The following is a 16,357-nucleotide window of genomic DNA, read 5'->3' as shown; positions in this document are numbered from 1 at the left end:
TTCTTCATTTGTGTTATTCCTTTATTTATTTCATTCAAGATTTATTCTTAGTTAAATTGCATTGTTTTGAATAGTTTATCAAGGGACTTTTTTGACAATGAAAAATAAAAAGAAAATAATACAGTATTTTCTAAGGAATATTTTTCAGTCATCATTTGTCTACAGTCCCATTTTGTAAAATAAATCGTGAGAAAATCATATCGTGAACCCAGTATCGTGAATCGAATCGTATCGGCAGTTGAGTGAACCGTTACATCCCTACCATCTATACATCCATCTGTTCATTTTTTCTGTGAGCAGAAGGTGGAATACACTCACAGAGGTAACACACATACTGTATAATCACAGGAACTACACACATTCTTTGATTTGGTTCATTTGGAAACTCCAACTTTTACAGACTTTTACAATAACTGCATTTAATAGTAATATAATAGTTTACTTTTTGTGTGCAGATAAATATTTTTTGTTTTGTAAGGCTCTTCTGAATCAATGCAGGCCTTAACCATGTTTCATAATGATTGAATGACTCAATTCAATTCAACTTTATTCATATAGTGCAAATTACAACAGTCATCTCAAAGCGCGTAAGAAAAAAATAATAATACAATTAAAAATTGAGCCCATAGTAAAAAAGAAAGAACCCAACAAGATCCACTTGAACAAGCATTTAGCGACAGCGGGAAGAAAAAACTCCCTCTCTTTTATAGGAAGAAATCTCCAGCGGAACCAGGTTCAGAGGTGGCAGCCATGCGCTTTGACTGGTTGGGTTAGTGAACAGAAGGGCAAACAGAATAAGATAGAAGGATATTCCCTCCGAGTGTTCCAGACTAGTTGAGCCGCGAACCAATGATCAATCTATCCGAGTGTTCCAAACTAGTTGATGCTCCAGCATCACTACACCTGAAACAGAAAAGAGAGCAGAGGTCGAGGAGAAGGCACAGACTGCAAGAAAACATGATACACTCGTTCCTAGTGGTTCTGGTTAACATTAAACGTCTTGCGGCATCCTCCATGCTCTAAAATGATACCACTACAGATGAGGTTTTGTCTTGTACTGGTCGCACGTTCTGCATCCTGTTTTAGAGAATGACACTAAATGACTCTCCTGTGCACCTGCAGACAGGGCCCGGTGAAGCCGGAGGTTTTGCCCATCCAGTGGTCAGGTCGACGCTCAAATCGAAGGCTTCAGAGAAACAGCAGCATCTCACCCAACAATCCTCTCCTGTGTCTGGTTAATTCAGGTATTATAGGTCTATGATGTGTGATCTGTCCTCAGTTTCAACTGCAACTACATCATGTGTTGTTTATGAGTTGTGGTGTGTGTGCATGTGTTACTATATGTATGGCCTTCGATGTCACGGTGTACCTTTCTGAGGCTCAGGTGGAGGTTTGAGGTTGCAGAGTATGCTCATATTTGTAGCTGAAGCCTGTAGTCTGCAGGATGCCCTATTATAAAGTCAGCATCTGTGTCCTGGTTTCATGCACCAATGCGTTATGCAGATCATGTTATCAGTGCTCCATTTATTGAGAATATACAGTGAATTAGGCAACATACACAAAGTCAGTAATTTGCAATCCCATTTAATACTAATATTGTTGATGAATATGGGGCACCGAAGGTAAAGTTGCACACGTTGAAATAAACAGCTACTTTTTGCAACATTTAGCAACCAACCACCTTTAAAAAACACATGAGAATTTTTGACGTCACTTTTGACCAGATTTACAGTAATATTTGTGAAATTTGTGATGTTTTTTTCTCGTAAAAATTAATTGTCAATGTTAAATCTAAATGTTAAATATTAAATCTTAATCTAAATGTTTAATATTAAAACCTAATTTTAATTGTTAAATATTAAATCTAAATCTAAATCTTAAATTTAAATCCAAATCTAATGCTATCTAAATGCTAAATGTAAATGCTAAATGTAAATGTAAATGTTAAATCTAAATGCTATATGCTAAATGTAAATGTTAAATCTAAATGTAAATCTTAAATGTTAAATGTTAAATCTAAATTACAAGTAGATATTTCACAAATATTGCTGTAAATCTGGTCAAAAGAAACATAAAAAAAAATCACAAACTTTTTGTTAAATGTAGTTTGATGCTAAATGTTGCAAAAAGCTCCTGTTTATTTTAGCATGCACAACTTTAAAATGAAAAGTTAAAAGTTGAATTAATGTGTTATTTCACTGCAGATATAGTATATATAATGTGACGTAAACTTAGGTTGGGGGCTGTGGGAGTCTGTGTATATTTCAGTATTGGTTGTTATCGGAAATGGGAAATTAAGTGTTGGACAATATTGGCGTATTGGATATCGACAAAAAAAAGGACAGCTTCATGTGCATCAACAGATCCATGTGTCGTACTGAGCCATCTAACTTTTGGACCCATTGTAAATTCAACACTATCAACGTAAACATGACATTTATTTAAAGTTTTAAGACAAATCAGCAGAACCCTAAACTACCATCCACTCTCTCCTAAGCTTAAAGACATCATTCCTCGGTGTCCTTGTAATTTCTATTTTCCCCTGCTTGTTGTGTGCTTTTACGTCTTTGTTTGAACACACTCACTCCTGCTTTATAAATCCATTACTGCTCCTGCTGCGGTTGCTAGGAGATTTGCAGTTTTTCTGCAAAGCCTCTATACACTTTAAATATAGGGCTCAAAGCACTCCTATTGATTGGCACGGTAGTCTGTCGCACGACATGAAAGGAAATCTCTAAATGTCTTGTGGCACACCGCCAGACACTACGACACTAACTATAGTATTCAGTTGAAGCGATCGATGGAGGGGATTGTTTGGAATAAAGTCGGCGCACGGCTCACCTTTCATCCCCTCACCACACGCTGCTGCGTTTCTCTCCTCAGGTGTTTACGATGAAGACAACCACTGGACCATTCAGGTCAACAGACTGCAGAAGCTCATCGACCGTTTGGAGCAAAGGGTGACTTGACCTTTTTTTTTTTTTTTTTTTCAACCTTTTAATATTTCTGTGGCATTTCTTTCTTTATCTGGACACATTCACATTGGAACAGGTCTCAGATTTGAGTCTCTATTGCCAGTAGCCACATTAGCTTAGTCACCAGTTTCATTATGATATGATATTGATTCTTTGGACGTGGATATTGGCCAATATCACAAAGTCGGCTTCATTTTTTTTTTTTTTTTTAATTCAGAGGTATTTGATCGATTTAAGACAATATTATATACCTATTTAACCCAATCAGTTGCATTGAACCTAAAGCTAGAAAAAAATACCAAACAATTATGATGTTTTGACAATTTTATTGCCAAAAGGTTTCAGACAATGAAATAAAAATCATTCTTTATGAACAAAAACAAAGAGCTGTGTTGTGTTTCACTGACTGTGTTGTTAGTCAGTAAAACACAACATCATTTCAACAAAATAGATTAAAAAATATGACCAATTATTTTATTTTTCTTCAAAACTCAGTAAAAAAACAAACATTAAATGTTCAATCACATATTGTGGAACAGTAATAATAACTTTTTTGGTGACACTTTACTTGAAGTTGTATACATAAGGCTATTATCTGTTATTATCATTATCTGTAATTAGTATGAATAAGGTGTCGTGAAGACTGTCATTAAGTGTCGTTCACTAAATTATGACACCTTTGGAGCTATGTTGGCATTTTTTGTGTTAGGTGGAGGGATATAGTGGGGTTAGTGATAGGGTTAGGGTAACAATCGACACTTAATGACAGCCTTATAGCGATATATCGCGATATTTTTTGCACGATCGATTATTGATATGCTCACGCTATCGATTATTATTTTTTATTTTTTTTTCTAAACTTTTTTTTGCTTTTGCACTAAAATGTGCAGGTAGGTTTTCACATAAATTTTGTCCCTGTTTGTTGAAGGAACCAAGATTGGAGACACTTATTCATTTACATTGGTATGTTGACACTTATTTACAGAAATGTTGCACTAAAATAGTGTCACTGTTCATGGGACACTTTTTCAATGTATTGTCTTTCAGAAATATAAAATAAAAATTGTATTTTTTCACTTAATCTTTTCTTTCTCGTTATGATTGATTTCTGACCAATATATCAATAACCGCATATTGTGAGATAATTGTTATTGTCGTATCGTATCGTGAGGTACCCAGAGGTTCCCACCCCGACTAATGACAGACAATGATAGTGTAATGTCAGCCTTATGTATAAAACTTCAAGTGATATGTTACCAAGTTTTTTTTTTATGCTGGATGTTCAGCACAGTGTACTTGCATTCTATCCCCTCGCACACCCGCCCCCCAGTTTGGAAACCACTAGCCTAACCAATCAATATATGGATGCAGATCAATGATTTGTTACACCCCTATTCCTCGTGTCATGGGCGTAGCTGGCTGTGCCCCACACACACCTCTTGTCCCAGCTGCTCACTGTGACATAAGGAGTAGAATAATCAGACACACTGCTACAGCTGTGCCTAATTATCTGACCGAGCATTCCCTGTCCCGCTCTCCCCTGATAGACTTATTCCAACTAAACTGTCGCACACACACCACAATCTGCTTATTTTGGTAGCAGCACTCACCGTCCAACCATCTGCTCCGTATATTATTCGTTCAAAAAAAGAACCCAAATAATGGCTCAACAACACCCACCCACACACTGACACTTTCACATATGCATGTATAAAGGAAATAACACCACATAGAGTAAAAGGAGCAAAACTCTGTCTGCATTTATTCTTCAATAATAATAATAAAAATAATAATTCTGTATTACAAAATCTGTATTAAAATGTTTGTTCGATTTATAGTAAATATCTTGCGATAGTGGCCAATAATATTTATCTGAAAATGTTTCATTAGTAAAAAAAAATAATATATATATATACAGCATATATATAATTTGTAATAATTTGTCAAATATTTTAAAGATATGAAATGTTAAATTCCATATGGCTGTTAAAAGTGTGTCCCCACTTTAATATCAGTAAGCTGACAAAGATTTTTCAAATTTGACGTTTTACAATTTATGAATTCATTTCTGAAATTAAAACTTCATTTACTGATTAATTTAGGAAGTAAAAAAAATAATTAATGTATTCATTTTTAAAGTAAAACTTACTTTATTAATTAATTTATGAAGTAAAAAAATCATTAATGAATTCATTTCTGAAGTCAAAACTTCGTTTATGAAGTTATTGACTTTTGAATTAAAAAAAAAGTGAATTCATTTCTGAAGTTAAAAAAAAAAAAAAATCATGAATTAATTTTCGAAGTCCAAAATTCATTTATGAATTCAAAAGTCAATCAATGGAATAACAAATAGGTTTTATGAGAGTTTCTGTATTAGTTTCATTTTTGAATTGTTTTAATATAAACTGTGTTCTATTAAAAGAGGATCCTAACGGGAACATGTGGTCTGTGCCTCAGACACTCAACGCCTTATCCTTGGTATGAATGTGTCCCATAGTCGGTGGATGTTGGTGCCACAGCGGTTGATTTATTATCACATATGTCACCCCTGCCTCTGTGATTCCTTTAGCTTTCATGAACATTTTAGCTTTTGAGTTGAATGCATTGGTTTAATAATAAATCAGCGTCACTGACTGCACATCTGTTGCTTTCCCTCTGCAGGAGATTCGTCTGGAACCAGTGGAGGAGGAGGTGTTGGAAAGCAAATCGGTTCGTATTATAACCTTTTATCTTCCTCTGGATGTGTTGAGGGGGTCACTCTGTGTCATATCGTGAAGACTTGAGGAGGACGACATCCTTCTAAGAGTCTATAGGTCGTGGTTGTCATAGCAACAGGAGGGTTTAAAGCCACCTGAGTGGTTTTTCACGGCCTGGCCCTGCTGGTAATATTCAGTGTACTACTTGCTGGTTGGTTCTCGTCAAGGGTTCCCAGAATTACACATGCAACAAACTAAATGCTACACAAAACTCCCAAATTTGTGTGTAGATTTATTGACATGTTTTTTTTTTATTGTTGTTAGTGTTTGTTTTATAGTGTTTCTAACTTGTGTTTAAAGGTGTGTGTGTGTGTTTTCCCTCAGTGTCAACCTGGCACAGGGAGGCTGTTACTGCTTTAATCATGTCACACCTCAGTGATTATCACTTCACACAAACACTGATTTATGCTCTTCATCACACATACATCAACGCAATACGAACCCATCACATGAAAGCACTTTAGATGATCGCTCTAAAGATGAATAATACAATTTTGTTACATTAATTTGTATCAGAAATAGACTTTCGAGTCATTATTATTATTTTTTTTAATATTATTATTATTTTTTTTAAATATTATTATTTTTCAAATTAACACGTCCTTTTAAAACAAAAAATAAGTAACGGTTGAGTGTAGAAATGTAACAAATTATTTTTCTTTTTTTTAAAAATTTACTTAGGTACAAGTAAAACTACTGATTTAGAAATATACTCAAAAAAAGTACAAGTACATATAAAAGAAACTCAATTACAGTGAGGATTTGTCTTAAAACTTTAAATAAATGTCACCTTTGATAACTACATTGTTTTTAAAAGTCGTGCTGCTTTTAAAAGGTCAAACACTAGAAATCAGAAGTTTGCACAGTTTCTGTAAAATAAGAAGAATAAAGACAAATTATCTTTTTTTTTTTTACACCCTTTTCCCTAGAACCTTATTATAATGTAGAAATATTCAAATATATACACAGCCACAGCCTAAAAACGGCTGGCGTTGTTGTCAGCTAATAAATTCCCCCAACAATCCTCATCATTAAATGGTTTGTTTGACTTGTTCTGCATCAACATGAGTATTACAAAGCTGCACTAATGAATCCGTGCACAGACATATTACATGTAGCTGCCATGTTTCACCTCTAATTAGATTCAAACGTGTCCGTATGAGTGAGAATTAATCAAATTGCGTGTTTTATTGCTGCCTGTCACTCAGAATAAATTGGTTGCTGAGAAACGCAGTAATGACCCGGCGCACATTGTAGAAGACAAAGGTGTGACGTGTGTGTGTGTGTGTGTGTGTGTGTGTGGCATGGGCACATTTGTTTCACACACACTGGTATCCCCGTCTCTTTAGAGGACAGTGGCTCAAATTCATTCCCCTGGAGCCTGGCCCTCATTAGCACTATACACAGCGTATACCTTACAGGCATCAGCAGGCCACGTTCACGTCCCATCATCGTCCTCTCCTCCCAATTAGAAGCAGGCTGTCTATTGTCATGGCTACACCAGTCTCTCTCTGCTGTTACAACAAGGTTCTTTTTCCACACTCGACTCCTCCACATTTCTTCAGGAATCGTGTTGTGAAGTTGGAGAAGTTACCAAAATAGGTCAATTTGCAAGCTGAAGTCGAAATTCTGAGTCAGTGTGAGACGTAGACTGAATATTTCTGAACATCTCACCAACCTTAACAATCTCGCTGTGCAGCACAGCTGTGTGGACATTTGGGTTTTATGTTCTTGAAAATGATTTGTGTGTGTGTGTGTGTGTGTGTGTCCACAGCACATCTTGATTGTTCAGAGGCAGCTCTCAGTGCAGGAGGACGAGCTGGAGGAGTTTCGTTTGGCGCTCAGACAGTACATGGAATGTGCTTCTGCCCAGACTGGCTGTCTACAGTCAGTTTACTCACTATTCACACCATTTACAGCGATGACTAATGTGTGTATATCTCTGAGCAGGCCATTTGTTGCAACTTGCAATTGGTGTAATTTAATTTTTCTTTGTCTGCTCAACTGTTTTTCCTCTTTCTGTTAACCCAATACAGCCAAAATGTAAGCTGAGTGCACAAGTCTTATCGACTGAAGTGGGTTAGTTTGAAAGATTCGGATTTTCAGACAAGATCTGAAATTTTGGTTGATTGTCAAATAAACAAAACACATTTTCCTTTATTGTAACTCAAATTTCTTCATTTTAATGACTCTTGATTTCACGGTATATAAACATGTTTCCTTTAAAGCTGCGGTACTCAAATTAGCATCATATAGTATATCATGAAAGTAATAATTTCTGAAAAAATTGTCTGTCTATGCCTTATAATTAATTATTTTAGTTAATAAAACCTCGGAAGACAAAGTCTTGGCGGTCACCCCCTCCAGCTCCAATCACAGGATTTAGAGAAAGGAGGGGTGAGCAGAGACCACAAAGGAGCCTCCTCATTGGCTGCCGCAATATATAGTGAAGCGCGTGCACGGTGCAAATTTGTCTTCAGTCCTAGACTAACTTTGGTTGCACAAGTGGCTGTTTTCCTTCTCGACAGGTCATTTAATGTTCCATTTTCCTATATTTTCTGTGCATCCTTTTGCTTGGCGACGTGTTTTACCGGTCGTGCACGTTCAGCTCTCGTGCGCGATTATGTGCACTTCCAGAGAGGAGGAGACTGGGAGGGATTATCAGAGAGGGGGACGGGATTTACGGTTCGAATTCAGCCATGCCCCTCTGTCATGGTTCAAGATTCAAGTAGCGCAGCTTTAAATTGGTAAAAGTAAGAACATCTCGATAAAGTTTCTTATAGATTTTAGCCAGTTTAACAAATGTTAAGCTTGTTGTGAGGGAGGAAACATTGATGAACTGGACTCTGTTTTGTGTAAAAATAAGTGTCGTGTGGTAAGAAATGTCTCTCCCTGACTCGTGTTTTGTTTTTAATTAAACTCAGGGCCTCATTGTCTCTAATAAATATGTAACCTGGGCGCAAAGGCTCCGATTTGCCATTTCAACATTTCCACAAATGCATACTTATTTTTCCGACACCTACGCATCACTTTACACTTTTCGTTTGATCGTTTTCCCCCGTTTACATGACTTTACTGGTTAGTAAACTTCCCAAAATTGTACCAAACATGCTAGTGATGTAATAGAGTAAACTACTGTTATTAATTTTACAATTTTTATGCTTCGAATGGTTTACAAAAACAGGAGGGTTACACTGAATGACTGAAATCAAACGGAATTACATAGCGAGAAAATGCCCGTAACCGTTGGCTACGATGCTAGCCCTCAGTTACCCATTTTACAGGAAGAACACAAATCAATGATATGATCCCCAAAAAATATTTGTAAAACCTTTCATTACTGTCATGTCAGTGGAGGTGTAATGCTTCTGCCAGTAAAACTAATACACCATTAGATAAACCTGTCTTTGTATCAGTGCCTTTTCAGATTTGAATACAGTCATAATAATCTGAACCACATCAACACGTTAAACATTAAGAACACACTTCAGATGACGATATCACTAATCTCACCGTAACACGTAGCGCAAGATTTAAAACGAGATTATGGGCGGAATTGTTCGTTTGTCAAAACATTCAATCACCCGTTTTCTGGTGAAAAATAGCAAATGCAAGATATTTTCCCAAGAAATGCATGTGAGGCATTTCCAAGTCACGTTTAAGACCGAATAAAAAGAGAGCAAAAAAAAACCAAGTCACATTGGTTCTTTCTTTTCTGTTTGTTCACCGCGATTATGTAAAATCTGAGGCGCTGTGGGCTTCTCTGCCATAACACAGAGAATATTAAGAGGAGGAAAACCAAATAAATTAGTCTAGCAAACACAATGTGATTTGTCAAACCCGGAACTGATGGCAGTGGGTGTTTATGTGTATTTATTTAGGGCATTTAACAAGCAGATTATGACTGTCACAGCTTTACCCACAGATGGCTGCAGTTATTGTAGCAAGGAGACAAAAAATAAAACCAATGGGGACAAAAAAAACAGACCTGTTCTGCTTGATTCAACATTTTTAGGAACTAAATAATTTAAACATTCATTAGGAGCTTTTTTTTTTTCTTTTTTTTTTCATGCATCTTTTCCCACACAGCATTCACTTTCTCACTTTCTTCTTATTATACTCACATTTGTTTGCTGTAATTCAAAACTATGTTTTGATCTCTTCCACTAACACCTCAAATTAATAGCTTGGAATTTCATTTTGCGCATCTGGCCATTCTGCTCTCCAACATTCTACATGTTGAACACCATAACATGTGACAAAAATCTGAATTTAACTTACCTGTAAATCAAAAAAACAACTTGCCCTTATTCATCATTAATTCTCTAACAATGTGAAACTCTTAGTGGACTCATTTTGAGCCTGAGTTTGCGTGTAAAGCCTCTGACATAACGTTGCCTTACATAATCTTCTCTGAGGAGAATCTGCACAGTGGAGTTTTGTCCCAGCGCGCAGTCAGAGTGTGTCAAACAATTGAGATACAGTGGTTGTGTTTGGGGACATTAAGCAACACAATAATTAGTAATTGCATGACTTGTGTTCTCTCTCTTGTTTTACACTTGGCAGCATCGCGGTGCAGCGGCTGGCGAATGAGTCACGCTTCATTCTCTATGAATTCTGGGAGCACAACAATGTTTGGAAGAAGTAAGTATCCGTCTGCGTCCTTTTCAGTAGTTGGTGGGTTGTTAGTCTTTGTTCAGATTGATCTGAATGTATTTAGAAAGAGAGAACTGCGTTGGTAATTGCCAGTTTGGCAAACAACAATGGTGCACAGATATGGTTACAAAAATTAAATTAATAAGTAATTTATCGGCACTTATTATAGAATGGGGGAAAAAATAGAAATACATTAAGGGGCAGATTCACTAAAGGTTTAGTGGTATTAAAACGTGTGCAAACGTCACTTCACGCGCTAATAAGCCGTACAAACCCTAGGGAATCAGGAGTACGCTGCTGCTGCACGTCGCAATATGCCCTCTATCCATTTAGTGTGTTTCCCTCTGATGAATATGTATAGTAGGCGGAGCTCTTAAGGGAAGCCAAAATCTGTGAGGAGGACATGCAAATAAATTAATGCAGTGGGCACAATGCAATTCATCAAACCAGGAACTGTTTTTGCGATGACTGTTTTAGCACAAGAAAGTGGTACGACTGACAAGCAGGTGCAGACACACACGCAGAGATCATCGCTGTAGTAAATGTTGACACAAAACACAAGGCTCCAGTGAACCTTTCAAATAGAAAAAAATAATTCATATAAAACAATGTATGTGTGCGTGTGCGTGTGTGCGTGCGTGCGTGCGTGCGTGCGTGCGTGCGTGTGTGTGTGTTTCACACCTGTGGCGGTGTGTTTGGAGTCACAGCAATGGGGAGAGGATGCTGCTGTGCGCGGAGCTCTGTTGCTATGGATGCACTACTCTAGTGATGTTTTGATCGTCAAACTCTCATGGCGCGTTGATTGAAGGAGCATCAGGCCAGAATCAGCTGATTAGATGCGCAATTTACTCAGTGATGGCATATGAGAATGTGGTGACACAGCGTTACTCAGGAGGTCAAACCTACTAGATGATTGTCAGTAGATCATCTTCAAATGGTGCTGATCGACTGATTGACAGACTGTATTGCTGTATGAACGCAGATCAATGGCATCAACAGATCAATAGGACAGTTTCTGTCCAAATCTGCCTATTTTTCATGGACTGATCAGAGCAAAGATACAGAACCTGACGGATCAGCAGCCACATTCAATTAGGAGGGAAAAATATAATTAGGTTTTGAAGTTGTTGTTTAAATAAAACAAAACAAAAAACAACATTTGTATTTGTTTATTTAGTTTTCTACATTATTAAATGTTTGTGCAGCAGACAGAGAAGTCCATCTTCCTCCATTTTAACTTCCTCAAGTGTCTGTGCTTGTGCGCACTGACGTCTCCACATTAAACGAGCAAAATGCTCATTTAAACGAGGCGGTCTGCACCACTGCTGCACGTGCGCTAATCATTGCTACATCAAAGTGCATCACTATAGGATTTAATGAAACAACTGGTTTGCCACCCTTTATGTCAGATCTTTGTGAATCTGCCCCTAAGAGTACAAAAGTTTACAAAAGTCTAAATTGTGGCTGAAGTGTGTGTACTCCGTTTGCTTGTCGGTTTTGCAATTAAATACAATTTGTTGTGAATACAACACTACTACGCAACTGCACAGATGGTATCTCATACATGGTAGAGTACATGTCAAAAGGATCATTGTCATTTGAAACATTGCTAATAAAGTCAGATTAGATCAGATTAGGTTATATTAGAAAAAAAATAGATTAGATTAGATTATGGTAGTTAGGATTAGATTAGATTAGATTAAATTAAATTAGATTACAGTAGATAGGATTAGATTAGATTAGACTAGATTACGGTAGATATGATTAGATGAGATTAGATTAGATTAGGTGTCTGTAGATTAGATTGGATTAGATTAGATTAAATTATATTGGGTTGGATTAGAATGGGTTAGATTAGATTAGATTAAATTAGATTAGGTCAAATTGAATTGAGGTAATATAGATTAGATTACGTCACGTAGGTTAGGTTGGAATAATACAGTAGATTTCATTAGGTAAAGTTAGGTTAGGTTGGAATAATACAGTAGATTTCATTAGGTAAAGTTAGGTTAGGTTGGAATAATACAGTAGATTTCATTAGGTAAAGTTAGGTTAGGTTGGATGAAATTAGATTTCACTGTGCTATTGGTCTGGATTAGATTACATTTGGTTATATTAGATTACAATAAATTGGTTTAGATTACATTACATTAGTTTAGATTAGATGATATTTGATATAACATGAACTGCATTGTTAATTGGAATATAATATAATATGATATAACATAAAATAATATAATATAATATGGAAAATCTAAATTCATGTTTGTACATGGATTACAATGATTAGAGTCTGGTTGAATTATAGGTAAATAATGAGAGTATCTGGGGCTAGGGTTTCTCTTTCTGTCAATTTCTACAACTGAAAACTGGACAAATCGATGCCAAACAGAAAAACCCACCGTGCCGGTTAACATGATGAAAATGTGTGCATTCACACGTTGTCTGCCTGGTTCTTATTCCCGTTGTAAAGTTCTCTACATTATCGGGCTTTTTTAAATCACTGTTGTTGGAGGAATACAGACGGTTATGTAGATACTTTGGCCAAGATGTGACTCAGACAAAAAATGTCCAAATGTACCTGTTTTAGCAGTAGCTAGAAAAAGATACTGGTTCGCTTTAGAGATAAAACCATTAACACTGCCAAGATACTTAATATATCCTGTGTGTTATAAAAACCCTCATCTATTTTCCACTTTTCAGCCACTTACAAACAAACTACAGCAAAACTTTCCAGAGGGGAAACGTCGACTTCCTGGAAATCCCAGAGACACTCACCACCATGCTGGTTCCCGGTAAAAACCTACTCCTGAGATGACAATAAGACTGATTTCTAAAAAAAAAAACTAAGAAGTGAAGAAGTAAAAATAACGAGCTTTAGGTGCACTTTAACAAAGCTATCATGTATCTATCTCAAAGCTAGACTGTTTAGACTTGCCTCACATTTAGCTATTTTTATTTGATTTGCGACAGAATAATGTAAAACATAAAACAGCATGTTCTATATCATTGTTAAAAATGTCTAAATATTAAATATTAAATCTAACTGTAAATTCTAAATATTAATGTAATTTTTTTAATCTAAATGTAATGTTAAATCTAAATCTAAATGCTAATTGTTAAATCTAAATGCTAAATCTAAATGTTAAATCTATTGCCAAGTGTAAACCTAAATGTTTAGAAGTTATATAAAGTAGGCTGGTCTGCGGCAGTCGATCATAAGGCCCCGCCCACCTTCTGAACACCCCACCTTCCACGGTTTTCTGTATCTTCGGTGTCTTCATCATTTGCAAAAGTGAGTTCACATACAGCATGCCAGTTAGCACCACACATTCCCTTGGCTGATGTGAAGTTCGTACACCAGACATTACCGCTCTTATGAGTTCATCAGTCTCCTCACTCACTGAGCTGCAGTCGTGGGTGTGGGCGAGGCCTCGTGATCGACAAGCGCTGACCTGCCCACTTTGCATTTAGATTTAAGCTTTAGATTTAGATTTAACATTTACATTTTACATTTACATTTATTTTTTGTGTGTACACATTTTTAACAATGATATAGAACGTGTTGTTTTGCATGAATTTCTGTCGGAAATGAAAGAAAAAGTAGCTAAATGTGAGGAAAGTGAGCTAAATGTTCAAAATATTCAGCTATGAAGAAGTGACCGAGTTTTTACATTTGACACCCCATACAGCTGCCTTCTAAAGACAATCAACTGTTGCAAGGGCACATGACACACAGGCACAGAGCGTGCACGGACGGCAGCAGGCGTGCACGCTCTGTGCCATGTTGTCTTTCGGGGTCACTTAGTTACTGACACTTTTTGTGTTTCCCCTTTCACAGCATCTTGGTGGGTCCTCAACAACAACTGACAGCTCGTCCTGACTTTCACTGAAGGGTGAAAAGAGCCAGCAGTCACCTGTCATCACATCAGGACACACACACACACACACACACACACACACACACACACACACACACACACACACACACACACATACACGCACACACACACACACACATTGTGATGTCATGGTGCTTAGTATTGGCTTTTTAACCACCATGTTTCCTCATAGTTTGGTGGTAGCTCAGATAGCACACACGTGTCTGTTTACACTTTTAGTTAGTAAGACAATGACATCATCAGACTGGAACCAGTGTGTGTGTGTGTGTGTGTGTGTGGCTAGAATCAGAATAATTCTGGAGAAACACACACATAGGGGCCAGATTAAAGTGTGATATAAAGATGAATGTGCTCGTAAAGACAGCCATAAATGTGTGTGATACCTGAGGAGAGATGGAAGCACAGATATGTCGGTGTATCAATCGTAGCAACTCCTGGGAGTTCATAGACCATCAATCTGTTGTTACTGTAGTCGACGTGTCAAACTGATGAAACTTTAAATAAAGATGATATTGTTGTGTACATTTTGTCTGTATTCTCTGCAAGGAATTTTCCTCAAAATTCACTGGTTATTATTGTGCACTACTGTAGCCTTTTAACCAAAAACTCCCTTTATTCAAACTGCAGAAATAATGCTGTTATTATGTTTCTAACCCCAGTGCACATGGGTACATACAAAGAGAAATACAGGACTTTTACGCCACCCTGTGGCCACTAGGGTACATAATATTAAAAAATAATAATAAAGTGAGTAAAGTACCATTTTTTGAGATGAAGGTGATGGTATTTTCCTTTTTTAAAAAAAAAAGTTAGTCTTTGACTGGCCTTACGATACTTAAGTAATGTTTTTAATAGGTTTACTCGATTATTCTTAATATATTCAAAGTTGGATGTATTTTAAGAATCGCTAAATTAAACCTATATCTATTGTATTAAGATACACAATCACTTAAGTTACAAATAATATGAAACTTCTCATGTTAATAATGTTGATGCTAAAATAAAAAAAATATCAGGCTAATCTGTAATTAAAAAAAAAAAAAAAACTAACCTGCAAAAAATATGTCTCCATTTTCAAATCCATCTGGAAACTTTATAAGATTTTTTTTTTTTTTTTTTTTTAACTTATTTTTTTTAATGTCTTTTCCACAGCTGCAGTGGTCTACATGTGATTAGGCCATTAAATTACCAAACTTTTTCTTTAAAATAAATGAATAAATTGTAGACGGAGGTTTAATCGTTTTGAATTAGCGTAATAATTAAAAACGTACCGTCGAGTTGTTAATAAATAACATGTCCGGATTTAGTGTTTAATCTTTAAACTTCGTTAAAACTCAGCATGTTGCTAATAAACGGCTACAGTAATTAGCATCACCTGTGTCTAAATTAAAACCAGGTGGTGGTTCATCGGACCATTAGCACAAATAAATAGGAGCGTATATGGACGTTGGGATCATATATTGCGTTGATTCTTTTTAAATAAAGTCTATTTTAGGGAAACTTCACTCGCACTTCCTGTATTTCCAGTATACATGATAAGATGTGCACATTCTTTCAACTAGTGATACGGGGGCAGCCATTTTTAACCGGATGTTACTTGTGTTTGACACGTTTTTGTACTTTTCGTTTTTAATTTACATTTAGGAGCCCTTTTTTCCACAATTTTTATTCTATTTTTTTTTACTACGGACAACAGACGGTGTTTGTTGGAGTTACTTAGACCAGGTAGAGAAGAGGATATTCTCGTGTTTCCTTCAGAGATGTGCGTGACTGCAGATCAAAAGGTGAGTCACTACCAGCCTTTGATGTCACATTTCCTTCCTGTTGTATAACGTTTGCATTTCAGTGTAAGCTACCAAGAGGCTCTGCTATCAGTAGGAAATACATATTTATTTATCAGTCAGTGTTGAACATCGTTGGTTCTATTCCATCCAGTTTCTTGTCTTCGGGACCTTAATTAGTTTGCATTCCGCATACACTTGGCAAAAGATGTAGCTTACCTATACGAAGGACCAAACCTGCTAAAAAATTAAAAATAAATGGATAACTAAATAAAGGTGAAAAATAA

General features: G+C 36.4%; 1 protein-coding gene across 1 annotated transcript in view; it reads left to right on the top strand.

Moving 5' to 3' along the window:
* necab1 (N-terminal EF-hand calcium binding protein 1) overlaps positions 1-14,811 on the top strand; it is a 36,824-nt gene extending 22,013 nt beyond the window's left edge. The window contains exons 7-13 of the mRNA XM_028461967.1: positions 1,123-1,244; positions 2,884-2,960; positions 5,637-5,684; positions 7,506-7,618; positions 10,298-10,375; positions 13,091-13,182; positions 14,229-14,811. Coding sequence (XP_028317768.1) covers positions 1,123-1,244; positions 2,884-2,960; positions 5,637-5,684; positions 7,506-7,618; positions 10,298-10,375; positions 13,091-13,182; positions 14,229-14,257 — 559 coding nt within the window. The 3' untranslated portion in view covers positions 14,258-14,811. The remainder of the gene's footprint in view (positions 1-1,122; positions 1,245-2,883; positions 2,961-5,636; positions 5,685-7,505; positions 7,619-10,297; positions 10,376-13,090; positions 13,183-14,228) is intronic.
* Positions 14,812-16,357: the final 1,546 nt, after the last annotated feature.

Source organism: Gouania willdenowi, chromosome 11, assembly GCF_900634775.1.
Source record: "Gouania willdenowi chromosome 11, fGouWil2.1, whole genome shotgun sequence".
NCBI lineage: Eukaryota > Metazoa > Chordata > Actinopteri > Blenniiformes > Gobiesocidae > Gouania > Gouania willdenowi.
This window is presented reverse-complemented; position numbering and strand designations above follow the sequence as displayed.